This window comes from Meleagris gallopavo, chromosome 8, assembly GCF_905368555.1.
Source record: "Meleagris gallopavo chromosome 8, MGAL_WU_HG_1.1, whole genome shotgun sequence".
NCBI lineage: Eukaryota > Metazoa > Chordata > Aves > Galliformes > Phasianidae > Meleagris > Meleagris gallopavo.
This window is the reverse complement of record NC_139411.1, coordinates 8,347,265-8,365,198: the sequence shown is the minus strand read 5'-3', so window position 1 is coordinate 8,365,198 and position 17,934 is coordinate 8,347,265. Positions and strand designations below refer to the sequence as shown.

The following is a 17,934-nucleotide window of genomic DNA, read 5'->3' as shown; positions in this document are numbered from 1 at the left end:
GTATCTAACATGGGGCCATAAGAAAGAAGAGGACAGACCCTTTAGCAGGGGTGTTGTGATAGTTCAAGGGGGAATGGTTTCAAACTAAAGGAGGGGAGTTTTAGATTGGATTTAAGGAAGAAATTTTTTACGATAAGGGAGGAGGTGCATGCACAGGTTGCCGAGAGAGATTGCGGATGCCCCATCCCTCGAGATGTTCAAGATCAAACTGGACCAGGCTCTGAGCAACCTGATGGAGCTGTAGGTGTCCCTGTTCATTGCAGGGGAGTTAGACCTGATCACCTTTAAGGGTTCCTTCCAGCTCACAATTCTATGAAAATGAATGGTCTGCTGGTGCCTTTCTAGGTCTTCCTTTGTCAGTTGTAGAGAATTCCAGTAGAGCTTCCACCAAAATGATGATAGCTTTGGAAGGCATTCACCACCAAATAGTTCACAGGTGCTGGAGAGCCTAGGCTGAAGTAACCTATGCACATCACGACTGTTTCTCCTGGGGGCACAGATGGAGAGTCCTCTACTTTTCTGTAGTGTTGTGCCTTGTGGTGGTGTCTTGGTCATCATTGTGTTCTCAGCATGCCTCTTAATTGTCTTAAGCACAATCAAATTCAGTGGAACATATCTTTGTCCTGCTTTTGCTGAATTACACAAGCCTGAGATCTTTAGCATCTCGGGGGGGAAACACAAACACTTCCTTTGTTACTTGAGGAAAACAGGAAACTGTGCTTATGTATGAAGGCTTAGTGACTTGCTGTGTTGAGGTGTGGGAGAAGAAGCTTCTGTATGGCACTTGGTCCCATTTGAACAAGAATGAAACTGCTGTCTCTAGCAGAAGGGTTGGTAAATAGAACAAGAGGCCTAGACTGCAGAAGGGTTCTGAAGTGGCTAGAAATATAGAGCATTACAGCTTGGGCTGTGCTGTGCTGAATGTGGCTTATGGACCAGAGCTGCTTTTCCTTTAGGGTTGGCAAATGGGGGTGGTTTGCGAAGAGAAATGTTCTGTGAGCAGATGGAAGAACAGCTGAAACATTAAGTCTCTTTAGATGATGGCATCAGGCCTTCAAAAGCAATAAAAGCCATTCCTGCAAAGACAGGAAGGAATGGCTGGTGGCTGTGCAGTGAGCTTCCACCTGCTGCTTGTGACTGCTATAAAGGGTTGCTTTCTCATGTCAAAGGCAGCTAATGACAGCAAGTCCCAATCAAGTAGAAAATCTACCTCACCCCTTTCATGGGTTGTGGATTTCTCTGGTACTCGGGTTGTTGGGAAATTAATTCCCTTCTATTTCTGTTCTGGTTAGAGCCAGTTGCCAGTACTTTTCTACCAGCTGGAATACTGAACTTGCAAATTCAAATTATTGTACCAATTTCAGGCGATTGCTTATAGATCTATCCCCAGAGCACTTGTTTTGACTTCAAATGTATAAGCACTATATGGCTGAAAATAGATGATGTTTTCAATTCTGGAGGTAGCTGGAACAATTCCCCAGTGTCAAAAAAAACCTTATCACTGATCTGCAATGTGTTTGCAAACCCAGAAGTACTGGGTACAGTAGTACTGTGATAATGTGTCGTTTTTTATGTGCCAGAAATATTGTGCTTGGTCAGGGCACATCATGAGGAAACAGTTATTGCACGATGTCTAGCACACCTTTGGAGGCAGCAAGCAATCAGTGGCCATTCACCTTCTGGGTCAGTATGGGTAGAGCTGTTTGAAATGGCAAGTGAAGAACAATGCAAATTTATAAACATTTCATGAAACAGGAAGAAGTTGATTTCGCAGATGATGTTATAATACATTAAAAATACTCCTTCAGAAAAAGTGATGCAGTGACTGATGGACAAATCATACTTTGGAATGAATAATCATTGGGTGCACGAGTGTGCCATCAGGCAAGATATAGTTGTAACTTCAGCATGACACAAGAACCATCTGATCTCCAGTTCACAACCTGAGACAATCAAACATTGGGATATTCTCCTTTTCTTCACATCTAGTTGTTACCCAAATCATGTCAACCAGAAGTGAAAAATCATGTTTTTCAACCCTTTTCAAGGTAGCCAAAGAAGTAATAAGACAAAATTTCAGATGTAGAATATTTCAGATATTTTGAAATAAATTATAGATATGATAGTCCTGAGCATTAAGATTATTTTACTTGAAATCACTGAAAAAAAAGTTATTCTGTAAGGTTTGTTCAGTTAGGCCTCACAGTGACCATATGGGAGGGCCATATACTGTCACCCTGTAAATGATACATTGGACCACATACTTTTTAGTAACTTTCAGATGCTGTGGTGAACTATGTTAGCACGTGGTTTGAAATCTGCTTGCATAATGTATATATCAAATCAGTTTGATAATATTCTCTTTTGTGTGTAAAGAGAGAATTGTTTTGTGTTTAGTAATAACTGTAATGGCTGCATATAATTTAACTAGGGCTTTGGATCCCAACTGTATAATAAATAGGACTCCTTAAAAAGTCAGGATACTGTCAGTTGGATTTATGTGTAGTCTTTGTTGTTTTGCATATCTAGGAACACAGCATCCAAGAAAAGATGAACTTTGAAATCCGCATACGGGAAGGCATCCGTAAACTGCTTTCAGTGAGCACGCAGAAAGACCAGCTTTTGCAAGCAGTTAAAAACCTGATGGTCTGCAATGCACGGATACATGCATACAGGACAGAGCTGCAGAACCAAATGGAAGAGCCTGTCTCATGCAGAACTGGAAGGTGGTGAGTAAAAACTCTAATTCAAACTGACCATTACAAAGTGGGTTTTTGTGTGTGTGAATTGTCTTCCACAGTGCACATGCACGTTGTTGCTGTAAGTCAGTGCTTTATAAGACCATTTCAATATCTTCCTTTTATTTTAGAAAATTAAATATAAGTCGTCTTTTTCTGGACAGATTTTATCATTGACATTAAGCAAATTCAGCTTATGAATATCATCTAATGTCATAGACATATTTTCTTGATTACCTATAGCATATAAAAAAGTGTCTGACCTGTTCTTAAGGAACAAGACAAAATTATCCCAATCAAAATACGTGCATCTATTTTTTTGTTCTTTCTATTCATAAGGTCTCTTTAATGACAGAATTATCATGGCTGATTGGTACCCTCTGCTGGTCACTTTGTTAACTACATCAAAAGAGTAAAAGTACAACTTCATGAATACTAGGGAAAGTCTGTTTAATTACCAATATTCTCATGTTATATTTCTTGAATGAACAAAAGTATACACTGTTTATTTGGATAAGTTTTTTATTTTTTCTGCAATGGAATAGATTTTGGAGGCAACATTATGGATCGTGGAGCAGAGACACAACTGCATTCAGGTTATTGCTTTAATGAAATAACTATACTGCAGTTCAGTGTAGAAACTCCTCAAGTACATACTTAGCTTCAGTGAATTGTATCCATAGGAATAACCTGCTAGTTTCTTGCTTTCAGAAATGTTTTATTACAGAATAAATTTTTTAAAGGAGAGAATTGCATTTTCTGACTGTCAACTATGATCATGAAAGCTGATTTTGAAAGCTAGCATCGTGCTTTGTATAAATATTGCAGTTGTGTTGCTTTTTCTTATGAAGTGATGATCTTTATAGTGATTTGTCTTTTATTTATATCTTTAATGATGGAGTGACATGAAATATATATGTGTGCTGATTTACACAACTCTTGGTCTTGATGTCTGTGACCACAGGATGACACATGTCTATAACGTGGCACAGATACTTAGAATCATTTAGTTTGGAAAAGACTTCCAAGATCATCCATCCTGTCCAATCATCCACCTACCACCAATATTGCCCACTAAACCATGTCCCTTAGTAGCACATCTACACGGTTCTTTAATGCCTCTGGGGGCAGTGACTCCACCACTCCCTAGGGCAGCCTGTTCCAGAGCCTGGCCACTCTTTCAGAGAAGTTGTTTTTCCTGTTACCTATCCTGAACCTCCCCTGGCACAGTTCGAGGCCGTTCCCTCTTGTCCTGTCATTACTTGGGAGAAGAGGCCGACCTCCACTTTGCAACAGCCTACTTTCAGGTATTTGTGGAGGGCAGTAAGGTCTCTCCTGTGCCTCCTCCAATCTAAACAGTCCTGGTGGAGTTTTCTTAAAGTTGGCTGTGTTGTTTAATTCGCTCAGCTTAGAGCTGTGTCTTTACGGGGTCCTTTCAGTTGTCAGCAAAGATCATTAGAACAGATACATGTCATAGGGTCATTTGTCTACCATTCAGATCTTATCTTTGATTGTGCACTTGATAGTACACTTGCAGTTCTTTCTTTTGTACTTATAGAGTACTGGAATTTTATTAAAACTTAATCCAGAGAAGATGATGATGTCTGAGAGAGAAAATTCTGGAAGTGCTTTGGGATTTCAAGTAAATATTGTCCTTCCTACTTACATCTGCGATCTGAAGAAGTCATGATAGGTAGTGACTAGAACCTAATTCGGCTAGGCACTTTGAGCAATGGCTGACAGAAGGATTTCTGTTAGTCATTATCAATAGATTATTTTGATTCAATTTAAGGTTCAGACTGAGATTTACACTCTAGCCGTTCTAGCCTGTGTGTAGAATCACAATTCTAACAACACAACGTTTTGTAATTGGACTCTGTTAATAAAGGAGGACGCATTTCTCTGTAACCAACAATAGAACCAATAAATGAAGCTGCTTGTTCATTTGTGTGTACAGAAGGAGAATAGTTAATAATGTATTTGATTCTGTTGGAGCTGGAAAAGACATCAAAGATGAATTGACTTCTAATGCACAGGTTAAATAAGCTTTGGAATAAAATCTTCTAGGGCATTAAGAAAATTGATGGTGTACCTTCCTTCCGTATTATCTTCGAGAATCTAATGACTCGTATCTTAAACTAGAGAGACCGAATTTAACTTTAAAGAAAATACTTTGAAATGAGCTATTATATGGTACCCCTGATGTTTTTTAATGCTTAAAAGGTTGAGTTACAGAGATCTAAATGCACAGATCTCAGACTTTTTTTTTCTTTTTTCCTATTTTGGCAGGTTGTCAGACGCTGGGACAAAGGACCGGATGGCATGTAGAGCAAAAGTTGCTCTTTCAGGTAAGTGGCTGGGTTGTTGCTTCACTCTAGCAGCGAATTGGCAGGGTAGTAGCTTGTAGTAAAAAAATTACACAAACATGATGATATTTTTTTTAAAGTTATATTGTGATTCTGGGGGCATAAATCCTCTTGCACTTGAAGGTGTCTTATGCTTTGAAGTCACAGACTTGCTTATAAAGATACTACCTCACATTTCTAATTTTCTGTCAGGGGCTTTCACAGTGGGAAGCGCTTTTTATTTTCAATCATTGAACACTCAATACATTTCAAAGCTAAGTGTAAATGAACTGAATGTGCTGAACTGCCCTCCCCAGCCCCAAATTTGTAACGACCTAATGAACTAAGGACAAAATTGTAGCCCCTATGCAAATATTCTTTAGTTAGTGTGGGTAACTCCTGCAATAAATGTACAGCAGTATGGCTTCAATGCAAATAAAGAACATTTACTAGTGATTTCTGGCAGGATGGTACACAGTTTCCTAGCCTGTTAACAGACTTCTGCGCTATGAGTTTATCACTTTGTTTATCTGTGCTGTGTTACTCATTATGTTTGCTCTGGTAGCTTGGCTAACAGATCTTTTTGTGCTCCATGACCTGCTGCATTGAAGATAAAACAGTGTAGAAGGGCTCCCTACTTTGAAGTGTTTAAGTTGATTCTGCATGTTTTGACATATCTTTAAGAAAGGTAACCTCTAGTGGAAGAAGAGTGATGATCACATGGTACAGTAATGTTTTCTGCCAGCACAGCTGTTGCAGAGTGTAGGTCTATGTGTCTTCCTTATGGTAGTAGGATGAAGGCATCTGTCTGCCTTTCTGTGCTGTGGTTGTACCTGTCACTAGATTTATAGTTATCTGCTGTGAAGGCTTTTAAGATAATACACTTCTGTTATCTTCAGAACATCAGAATTACATAATTGTTTGGAAGTGAACTGTTTAGCTAGTTTTGATGGTACAAGAGGATTCTTGTTGTTATGTGTGTATGATCTTTTAATTATTTTGTTGTGTTACTAATATGGTGGTCCTTAAATTGGAGATTGTGATCCTGAGGAACACAGCATGGATTGTGGTGAAGAGTATCGGCTACCTCTTTCTGAGCATGAGTCTGTGAGTGCTGGGATGCTGCCATGCCTCATCCCTCTTTACAAGTCAGGGACCCTGGTTAGGTACAGCTTATATCAGAGAAACCTAAGTGATTTCTGCTTAGAGATTTATGTCTTTTAAAGATCATCTATTAACTCCTTGTTTTCCACTCCATGTCTGGAAAGCAGAGAACTAGGGTACATGAGAAGGGATTGTGCATTTGGCAACGGCAGGAGCCTCTGGGCACGATTTCCAGCTGGGAGATGCTGGCATGGCACACACACCTCCCTGCTTCCTCCTTGCGTTGTCTTATGACTCTTCATCTTGTGCCTGGTGAGCATGCCAGATCAGGTTCTGTCTGCTTCAGCAGCTGTAGTGTTCCATAATTCATCATTCCCTGTCTTCCCCATTATTTCTGTAGCAAATTGAACGTACTGCACTTCTTCTCTTTTGTGTAGTGGCCCTCCATGGATTTGCAATTGGAGCTGCCCACCACGTGCATGTTTGTGTGCCTGCCCTGCTGAGAGAGCAGTTGTGAGCACAAACAGCTTGAATTGCAACAGACAGAATTGAATTGGCTGGGAGAAGTTGGAGATGAGGCGTTGGTGGTAATAATGTGTCTGGGCATTAAATTTGAGAATTGATGATAGAGAATAGATTTTTTTTTTTTTTTAGGGGAAGTAATCCATGCACGTATATTAGTGTCACATGGTTAGTGTAGGTTAGAAGCTTAGGCTGTTAGCAAAACAAAGAGTGACCGTGTGGCCAACACCAAAAGGTCAGGAGCAGCTTTGCAAGAGCACTGAAGAGCATACTCTACAGGAAGCAACTATCAGTATGTCAGATACTAAGCGGAATACATTCCCTAAGACTAAAATTTTCATACTTATCCCCCATGTCTGTGAATAAATTATGATGTTTGTGTCTTACCAATCATTTACTTTGTCAAAAGGCAGCCCATTCAATGTTGATCAAAAAGCATAATCGTAATTTAAAGTTATTCCATGGAGTTCTAATGAATGTCAAAAGGAATCGTTCTCTTTAAGAGTAATTAACTGTAGTGCTTGAATGTATCCAATTTTAATCCATGGGGCTTTACAGCTAATTGTAACTGAAATTAAGAAGTGTGAAAATTGATCGTTGGTTTTGATAAATTGCAGCTTTTTCAATCCAAGAATGAATGGAAAACTGATTTACAAGTATCATCTGAAACTTGTAGATGCAATTGTCTACCTACATGCTGGTGGTTTTTTCACTAAGGTGTAGATTTTTCAGTTAGTATAATATTGAGTGCGGGATAAAAAAGTGATGTTAATTCTACTAATCTAACTGCTAACAAGAACTATCAAGAGCCTTAAAATTGTCGTTTGAGGTTTGCTATAAACAAGGATGCAAAATGGTTTTTCTTGAATTTCTTTACTGTCACATTTATGCAAATTTAAGACCTTTTATGTTTTAGGAAGGAAAAGTTCAGTACTTTTTCTGACGTATGTTTATACTTATTACATCTACATATATGTATGTGGAGTTCACGAGACTTATGCATCTGTTTTAAGGAAAGCATTTTTTATCTATTTCCCTATTCTAAAAATATTTAAGGCTTTAAAAAATGCTTGCTATGCAAATACATCTTTAGAAAGGCAGTTTCAGAGGAGGGTAATGCATTTTTTGGAGTTTTGTTTTGTTTTTAGGAAGTTGTGGCAGTCTAATGCTACATACTAACAGTTTATTGTTGAAAAGTCATTAGATACTGTGAACATTTTCAAAATTAGATGTGTTTGTAATTTTCATAATTGAAATTTAATCTATAATGAGATGTTCATAATACAATCAAAATTAGCTTAAATTAAAACATTTTATTTAATATTACTTATGAAATAGAAGGACTACATTTACGTAGCTTTACTTAAGTCAACTAGTTGCGTGCATAAAACCCAGCAGGAATACCTGACGAATAATCCGTTGCCAAAATAGCACTACTGTTTTGCATACTGTATGTGGATTTTTCCATTCGCCTTCTGTGAAGATAAACACAGGAGTCAGCAAAGCTCCCGCATAACAATATTAAAGATTTTTATCAGTGGACAACTGAGGTGTTGCTGTTCACTGCTGCCATCCTGTGTCATTTAATATATTGCATGTGCTTTTATACAGCATTGTATATTTGGGAACCAGCTTTGGATTTATTGAGGCCTCACTGCATTTATCTTTCAAGAAGGGACCAGTAAGGAACTTTGTCTAAACCTGTGCTCTCAAAGCTGGGGAAAAATATCATAGAATCATAGAATGGCCTGGGTTGAGAAGGACCACAGTGATCATCTAGTTTGAACCTCCCTGCTATGTGCAGGGTCACCAACCAGCAGACCAGGCTGCCCAGAGCCACATCCAGCCTGTCCTTGAATGCCTCCAGGGATGGGGCATCGGGTATCCACAACCTCCTTTGGCAACCTGTTCCAGTGCATCACCACCCTCTGGGTGAAAAACTTCCTCCTAATATCTAACCTAAACCTCCCCTGTTTCAGTTTAAAACCATTCTGTACAGGAGTGGGTAGGTAAATTGGATAGCTTGTTGAAGAAGATACTTTCCTTATGTTAAAGTGACAGATGACTTAAATTAATGGTTCTGTAATTGCCTCTCTACTATGATCCTGATGTAGACATATTTTTAATGTAAGCAAACAAACTGCAGTTTTCTAATGTCAACTAAGACAATTCTAACTAGGAACATGATTACAAATAATATTTTCTCTGTGGTTAGTAAAACAAGACTTCAGTGTTTGCAGTACAAGTATCTCAATCTTTCCATTAAAACAGGAAGTTTTTCTTCTGGCAGTTGGATGAGTGGTTTCCAGCACCAGACGAGCAGAGTTTCAGCTTATGTCTTTGCATGATCGTGGACTAAAATACCTCTCGTAACTATGTTAAACAGCCACTCTGAAATGTTATTTTTAGATCCTTTCAAATGAGATTTAAAGAAGTCTTTATTCTAGCAAAATTTATAAAAGAAAATGACATTTCAAATAGAAATTATTGATGAATATGACATTGGTAATAAAACTGAAATAGTCCTACTGTTCGTTGTGTAGATGGCCCTACTGTCTCCAGATCAACATGAAAAAAAATAAATTGTATTTGATTTTGCACTCTGTTGTACAGTATTACCTATAACTTAATTTCCCTGTTTTTTTTCCCCTTTAGATATTCGAATACCATTAATGTGGAAAGGCTCTGATCACTTCAACAATAAAGAAAGTACGTAGGATCTAATGAACTGCTATGATAAGCAATTAGTTAAGTCTGTAAATTGAAAACTGGATGGAGAAGTCTGTACTGATCTTAATCTGTTTTTTGGATCTTTCAGTAGACCTGTGTTGTATGTACAAGTTACTATGTTGCATGGTACCTCTTAACTTGAAGTTGTCAACTGTAGCAAGTTGAGAAAGTTCAAAGTCATATGGCAGTATGTTTAAAATCTTGTCTTTCCAGAGGTGAACCTCCAGAGGAAGAGTAAGGATAACATTATTAACTAAATAGCTGAGAAACTTCCAATTAAACATGATGTTCTCTCTCTCCTCTACGCTCAGGAGAGTAATATTGAAGGCTGTTTGTAGTGAGAAATTTAAATGAAAGTTCTCTATTGCTTTTGAGTGGATTATTGGATAGTCTTCAAGTACATGCATTTTGCTATGTCATGGAGATTAACCCTAAATCTGTTCCAGCTGTCACCTGGCATTGATTTCAGTTTGATTTTCAATAGGGTCAGAGGGGCTAAGGCTGGCAAAATGGTCTAATCCTATATAGTACATTCATAAAGTGATATAGATGTTGGATCAATTCTCTTTTTGCCTTAAATCAATTTTATTAAACAAAATTACATTTCTACTAACATTTCTGATGCTGTTAGCACAAACTGCCATAGGTTATCTTGCAAAAAAAAAAAAAAAAAAGAAGAAGTTGAGAGAAGGTTGGTGTGTGAATGTCGAACCTACGCACTAGCTTTGGAAGTTCAATTGTAAAATCCCATAATGTGAAATTTAGGGTGGGAATAATTTGAGGGCAGCTCTGTAGAGGCTCAAATTACCATTCCTTCTATGTTGTTTATTGGGGGCATTAAGTATTGTGACGTGTAATATGCTAATAAAGCACTTCTTTGACTCTCCCCAGAATCACAGCGCTATGCAGTGTTTTGTTTGTTCAGAATGGGAGCTGAGGTTTTTGATACAGAGGTGGCAATTGTGGATAAAGCAATAACAGATATCTGTTTTGAAAACGTAACCATATTGTGAGTATAACTTATCTGTGTTGCATGAAGTACAAATATCCCTGTTTTCTTTTGAAAGTTGGTATGATTATGAATATGATTGGCTGAGGTCCTCTAAACTTTTCTGTGGGCGAAAGGAATCTGTAACATTTCTGTTGATTTCAGTGGTTGGTGATCCCTCTCTCTGGAAGGTTGTGGGTGTTTTTTTTTTTTTATGTACACGATGATCACGGTGGTAGATACATCATTTAACTATTTCCTTCAGGTTTTTTTTTGCCATGCTGAAACATTTTTCTTTAAATAAAGAGATCAGCTTGTAACTCAAGGACAAAAGTACATCAATGCTAAAGACTGGAAGCACTATAAAAATGCACTTCTGTAGGCCTGGGTGTTACACCCAGTGTTTTAACTATTACTCTGTAGAGCAGGCTATGGTCTCTTTTGATGTTCCCCAAAGTCACTGTTCTCTTGAAATCAGACATTTATCTTCCACACCTCATGTTCTGTTATGCTCATATGAGCATATGCTACACTACAACCCTCAATACTAGACAGGAAATTATTCATTTATCTTTAAATATAACCTAGAAAAGAATAGAAAGGTGTTCACATATACTTTTCTGTTGCTTTATAAATTTTTAAGAGTCTTGAGAGACACTTTATTATTTCTGTGAGGGTTGTGTTGGTTGTTTTTTTTTATGTGTGTGTGTGTGCTGCTTTATTTTTTATATTAGCAATTTAGATTCAGTCTCCTGAGGAAGACTGACTGGAAATCTAGAACTACTGAAAACTTTAAATCAAGATCTTAAAAAGTGAGTAGTTGAGAGAGCTTAGATCTGTAAATCAAACTTTCTTTCTTAACACTTGCTTAAGTTTAGAGTAAGGGCAAGAATTTAAATCTGCTTCTTGAAAGATATATCTGTTCTTGGAGAATTTACCATTATGATTTTCTGTAAAATAATGCAGCAAAAGCACTCAAAATTCCCTTGTGTGCCCACAGATAAAGAAGAAATTCTTTAAAAGCTTTTGGGATAATTTCCTTATGAATATGTAGTGAAGGATTTGTACCAGAAAGATGAGGTTAGGCTTCTAGTTTGATGACTCAGCTTGAGAACGTTGAGAGCTAGTAGAACTGAAGAGAGACAACAGGGAGTGGGCAGAAGAACGCAGCAGCAGGTAGATAGATACTATGAATGACAAATTTGTTGCTTGTGAGTGAGGTAGGATTTGCTTTTCTACTAATAATAAGGGGATGGGTGCGACAGTTCAGTCTGATTTGGGATCACAGGCACGATAGGTTTTCAGTCGTGTTATTTCTGCATAACAGTAGAGGGCAGATTGAAGTGTGCTTGTATGTCTTGCCTGTGTATTTCCATCACATGAGCGGTGTGGGTTTTTTCTCCAGTTTTTAAGCTAAACGTTGAATTTCCTGTTTGCAATTGTTTATGGTTTAATTATAACATCCATCTCGTGACTTCAACACTAAATTTCCACTGTGTACTCTAGCCTTTAATTCCATTTTAATGTATGTCTTTCCCTGAATCTGATGTAATTCCTTCCCTTGATTAGCAATATATGCTATTTAATAAATATATTGTAGCAACTGCATTCCTTGGCTAGGTGCTCAATTCACTAACAAATGCTGTGAAACTTTCTCCCCACCCCCTTCAGTGATGAAGCAGGACCAGATTTCCAGGTGAAGGTTGAAGTGTATAGTTGCTGCACAGAGGAGTCTTTATATGTTGCAAACACCCCTAAGAAGCTAGTAAAGAAGCTTAAAACATCCTTCAGCAAAGCTACAGGGAAGAAACTCAAAGCTACGCTGGAAGAAGACGGCACTGACTCCATTTTGCTCCCTGACCCTGTCATCCAGTAAGATACACATATGGGTATTCTAGTTTTATTATTCATTTTAATAGAAATAGCCCAAATACATTGTCAATATTTGGAAAATAGCCAAGAACGTGATTATTTATGTACTTAACCAGGTGGAAAAGAATTTACATTTTAAATAGGAAATGAGAAAGTAGGTGTGAATTCCAGCTATGTAGCTCAGCCTTGGGGCCCAGTTCTGATCTTTAAACACATGAGTAGACTGTCTTTCTTCTACACAGCTGGTAAATCCACAGTTATTTGCAACTCAGAAATACTTCAGTTTGATCTCTAGAGAAAATCAAGCTTGTGTGATGTGTCTGTGGCCCTCCATCTACCCCTCCTCTTCCCCTATCCCATTCACTCCATGCATCAATTTTGCACCCAGGCAGTTTTGCTTTTCAGAATGGTAGACCTTTCTAAAAGGTGCAGGTTCTGTGAAGTAACAAACAGGTGTGTGGGCAGGGGAAGCCCCTCTTATAGCATTTCCCCTAATGAAATTGATAGGGCTGTTGTGCTGTGTTGTGTACGTGGGGGCTGTTCTGTTTTCTGGCTTTTCAGCAAGTCTCTGGACTGGCTGGGGCATTTTACAATTACTTGCTGCTTAACAGGAGTTTCCTTAATTGACTTCAGCACAGAACATTTTGAAATGACTTATGATTTTCCATTTTCATAGAAATAAATGCTTTTCTCAGTAATTCACCTGTGTTTCCTTTTAAAAACGATCTTAAGTCTTTCATGTATTTTTAATGAAGTGAACTGCCTACTAATATTTCCCAACTACTTTAATTTCATTGTGATTTAAGCAGCCCAAGTACCTAAACTGTAACTACTGCAAAATTGATTTTTTTAATTTTTATTTTTTTAAGAAAGTAAATATTACTTAAATTACTTTAAATATTGCTTTTTTTTTTTTTTTTTTTCCCCCTGATGGCTCAGCAGCAGAGAATCCGTGTATAATTTTTGCCACATTTTGAGAAAAAGTCTTAGTCTTGTTTTGTGTGTCTATTTGCCTGGATTATAAAAGGGAACATGAAATCATAGTTTATCTTTGTTGAGCTAATATTGCCATACGCTAATATTAGTATTTCAATGAAAAACACACATCCAAGATGTCTTAGCCACAGAGCAAGGCAGTTTTACTGCTAACATTAGAGTACCTTCCACCTAATGGCAGTGTTTTTCAATATGCATCATGTCAGGTGGATATGCTTCCCTCAAGCTCTGGCTGGCTGATGACACGCTGCCATAAGGTACGGTTGGCTTCAGATACAACCACAGGCTTATTTGTTGGCCATGCTCACTTGAATATAGATCACCTGTCTTTTAAGCAAGAAGAATCAGTAGGCAGTCCTCACTATTGCCCCATCGCTTGGGTTTTGCTTTAGGTTTCTCAACTATAATTTGTTGTATTTTACTTTCTTCCATTTGAAGGTAATTTTTATTTTTTTTTCCCTACCATAAGTCATCATCTCACCGTGGCTGTTAATTTCTTACCAAAATTGAATTACTAGTGATGTGTTTACTAATGGCTTTGCTAGGTGATTAAAAAAGATTATTGGGAACAAGTGTCTTACTACAGGCTGAAAATAAGTTGTCTTTTTTTCTTTTTTAAATATAGCCTCCCCTTGAGATTTATATTATTAAGACCATGGTAATGTAGCCCTTAGAGGTGAGGAGATTGCATCTTTCAAGTGTTCTCAAAGAATTACACCAGTCCAGTCTGTGAAATTAAACCACAACAATAAAAAGGGAACTTGCTGTATTTTATGAACACTTTTCCTCTGTAGATTCCATTTGTATTGGCTGTTTTCTCTCAGAGCACACGTGGGATGAAGTTGTCCCTTTTCCAAAAATTCTGTGATCCTCCTGTGCCAAATTTCTTAGCTTAGAAGTTAGAAGGCTCCCTGTCAGCTTCATAACTTCTCATAAAAGCTTGATGACAAATTGTTTTGAATGGTTGCTTTATTTGTTAATATCAGCTATACTGATACTGTCTGCTCTTAATTATCTTTTTTCATTTTTTATGCAGTCTTTTGCCCACTTCATTTTTTCTGTTGTTGTTATTATTAGTATTGCATTTGTCACAGGAGAAGGACATTTAGTGCAGGTATAGTACTGATTTCCAGAAGTTGCACTTTGGAGACGTGCACGTTCTGTTAACTGGCAGTACTGGCCTATGTGGGGGACTTGCTGGGGCCTTTCATGTATTTGCCCTCTGCTGAGCTGGGGATATGGCTTCTGTATCCTGTGTTTGGAAATTCACACTGAAATTTTGCTAGAAGTACACATTCTAATCTAATGGCCTCATTTTTATTGCTGGTTTTTTTTAGGCCTGATGATTATTTTTGTTTTTACCTTTCATTATATAAAATGCAACTGGAAGGTGTTTTGACTTGCACAACCTCCACTCTGTGCATCTGGATGAGTGAAATAAGATAGGGATTTCCAACATAAATATTCGGGAACAGCTTCGGGAATCTGAGCTGTATGAATCCAATATGCATTGATAGGAGGGGTGACAGGGGTAACTACTGACAGTTACATTTCCCCCCAGTGTCTGCATTCCAACGTCAGTGCTCCTGCCACTGGATGGGCCACAGGTCGAACTGTGAGCCTTCCCCACGCTGTATGAGCTGCAGTGGGCAGATTGTTCTTTGTTATTCAGAGAAGCTGCCATTTAAGGCAGTCAGCTAATTCTGTCACATGTACGGGCAAAACATACTCAGTAATCCTGATTAGCTTGTTAAATATAAAATATAGATGCAGATAACTTTTCTGAATTATATTGAAGTTGGCTAAAAGGGATGACTGTTCTGTTTTAGAAAGAAAGTATTACTGGGAAGCATATTTTAAAAGTGAAGTAGCTGTTTTCTTGGCAAGGTTGTTGTGGTAATTAGTCATGCTTTAGAAAAAATAACTAAATCAGCACAGAAGTTTTATCCGTGAGAAGAAACTGAACTACTTTGTACCATTTAAATAGAGTGGTAATGCTTAACTGAATAGCAAAACATAATCAGCGGGGAATCTTTTGTTAGGGAACGGTCTACAGGGAATATACACAAATGTTGATGAGTTTTTGTTCGCATTCCCCTCTAAATGTCTTACAGAGGTGGTTCTTTGCCCAAAGTGCTATATCATATTTACTTTTCTATTTATTGCTTTGAATTAGATGTGTAACAGACCTCCCTGCTAATCTTCTGTCTCCTCTCTTTCATTAGGGTCAGAGCTGGATAGGCATCTGATTTTAAAACTGCGCCCTCTGCTATTAGAAAAATTCACACTTGGAAAGTATTAGTACTTATTTTCTGGTGATGTCAATTCAGTAGTGTCTTAACATCTTCTATACCACTAAGATATCTTATGCTGTACAGAAGGTTTTTAAAGGATTTTATGCTCAATTCTGCTAGAGAAAGCAATTAGTGATTCTAAGTGGTTTGTTTTCGTGTGAACTTTGTTTAAACTGCCATTAGCCAGGTGGAATTCTTACTGCATTGCTAGACTGTAAATCTGTTACTTAGTCTTAAGAGTATTTGGGGAAAAAGGTTAAACATGTACCAAATTTATACTGGTTTATTCCAAGAGCTGCATTCCACATGCACTGTGCTGAATTGCAAATGTGATTTTTTTTTTTTTCCAGCTTTTTTCCCCCCCTAGGCAAAATCTAAACCAAAGATACAACACTGATACCTGTAAGCACAATAAGTGAAAGAGTCCTTTGTGCTGCAAAACTGGCTGTAGGATTTCTACAGATTTCTTTTTCTATATGCAAAGAAACAAACTATTGGATACTTGTGTGTGTGTGTGTGTGTGTGTGTGTGACCAACTTTTATGAAGTCTACAGTCAAAGCAAAAGAGCAGAGCAGCCTGGAAAAGCAGTATAAAGATTTTAATTTTGAAACTTGTGTTTTCAGATCAAGTTCATGATCTGTTTTTCTGTTGCCTATAGTATACATTTTTGCACTCATTTTTGAGTTAGGTCTAGGGTCAAAAGCTGCAAACCTATCAAATATCGAAAGCTACTTGGGTCTGAGTAGAGAAGAGAGATGCTTTTAGTGTCCTTGGGCTGCAGGAGGCTTGGAAAGCACAGGCCTTACGTCTGGGGTTGCCAGTGCAGATAGATAGCTGGAGGGACTGAGCTGATGGCGCTCTGTAGCATTGGCCTGGAAGTCATGGGGTGGGAGGGAACCGGAGGTGCTGCGCAGGGTGGAGGCAGGAGGTGAGGATGTGGGAATCAGCTGAGCATGCTGGGGAGCAGTTCTGTGGGAAGGGGCTGGGGGTGGCAGCCTGTGGCCACGGACAGCTGCTGCCTTGCATCTTGGCATGTCCCTGTAAGCAGATGTGCTATCTCGGGCATCCATAGGCTCCCTCTAATTACTGTCTATGCAATACAAAGCAGAAATGACTTAAAACATGCCTTGTCTTTCACATTTAGTGGAGCAAAGTACGGTTTGCTAGCATATACCACTTTGGGGCTGGAGAGTGCCAAGGACAGTTTCAGGACCCACAACCTTACCATTACAGGAAATGGTAAGTACATATGGTACCAATTTAAGGAAATAAAAACCCAGTAACATTTTGCATTTCTCTTGTAAACTAAAGAGTTTAAAGAGATTATTTTTCTTGATACTTAATATAGAACAACTTAAACAAAATATTTAACTGTTCTAAAACAAGCATCTATACACAGCTGAGTAAACTATAAGTTGAGTACAATTTCAAGTCCAGAGGAAAATTCAATTCATTTGGGAGTTTCTTCTGTTATTTGCATCTTGATCTTAAGTGAGTTGTACTCATATATACAAATTATTTCCCCCTTTCTCACAACTAAAGGAGGGTATTGGAGCAAAGAACAGCTTTTTCCTCTGTAGTCAGAACAAAAGTGTATTTAAAAAAAAAAAAAAAAAAAGCAACTTAATTTGAACTAGACACCGGACAAAAACGTGTGCTTGCGATTTGCCTTGATTGCTGTATTTCAGCTCTGGGACAGCACAGCCTGCTGGTAGTAGTTGATAAGGATGCTAGCTTGGTGATTATGCTGCAACTGAAGGTGATATTTCAAGAAACACAAGTACAGTTCTTTGTACTTCATCCATTGTTTTCCAAAACCATCGTCCTTCCTGCAATCCACCCTTCAATCCACCTCGTTAAATTAAGACGTGTGACTTTGTATTTCACTCACTTCTGGTAACTTCATTTTTTTACATAGGTAAACTTGACCTGAAAAGAAAATTTAATTATTTACACTTCATTATTCTGAATAAGTACAGATTTGAAGATTTATGGGGCATTTGTTTCTCAACAGCTTAGAATAATTCTGTGTATCTTTGATACTATTTTCTACTTCAAATTCTTTTCTTTCATTAATTTGCGTAACACATTCTGGTGAGGAGTGACATACCTGGATATTTTGTTTCATTACAAGCATTTCTAAACCACAACTAAAGACAGAGTAATGTCAATGGAACGTTGCATTACCTGCTTCTAATTACAGAAGAGCATGTTTTTTGCATGACAAAGATAAGTATTTTGTTGCTAATTTCTTGGAATCATGAATGCTTTTTTTAGTGTGCAAGACAAGATAGCTACAAATTCTAAGTCTTAAAAACCAATCTGAAGCAAAATGCTTACATGT

General features: G+C 37.9%; 1 protein-coding gene and 1 long non-coding RNA gene across 19 annotated transcripts in view; one reads left to right on the top strand and one right to left on the bottom strand.

Moving 5' to 3' along the window:
• The window catches only part of RTKN2 (rhotekin 2), a 189,808-nt gene that overhangs the window by 153,818 nt on the left and 18,056 nt on the right, over window positions 1-17,934 (top strand). For 17 of the 18 annotated variants that reach the window (XM_085229325.1, XM_085229337.1, XM_085229336.1 and 14 more), the window contains 6 exons: window positions 2,530-2,729; window positions 5,028-5,086; window positions 9,365-9,418; window positions 10,331-10,448; window positions 12,099-12,299; window positions 16,735-16,829. In XM_085229325.1, the coding sequence (XP_085085451.1) occupies window positions 2,551-2,729; window positions 5,028-5,086; window positions 9,365-9,418; window positions 10,331-10,448; window positions 12,099-12,299; window positions 16,735-16,829 (706 nt within the window). In that variant the 5' untranslated portion in view covers window positions 2,530-2,550. Of the gene's footprint in view, window positions 1-2,529; window positions 2,730-4,296; window positions 4,381-5,027; window positions 5,087-9,364; window positions 9,419-10,330; window positions 10,449-12,098; window positions 12,300-16,734; window positions 16,830-17,934 lie in introns of those variants that run through there. The other variant, XM_085229339.1, reaches the window with a different exon arrangement.
• The window catches only part of LOC104911910 (uncharacterized), a 34,909-nt gene continuing 33,144 nt past the window's right edge, over window positions 16,170-17,934 (bottom strand). The window contains exon 6 of the long non-coding RNA XR_014884685.1: window positions 16,170-17,519. This is a non-coding gene — a long non-coding RNA (uncharacterized LOC104911910). The remainder of the gene's footprint in view (window positions 17,520-17,934) is intronic.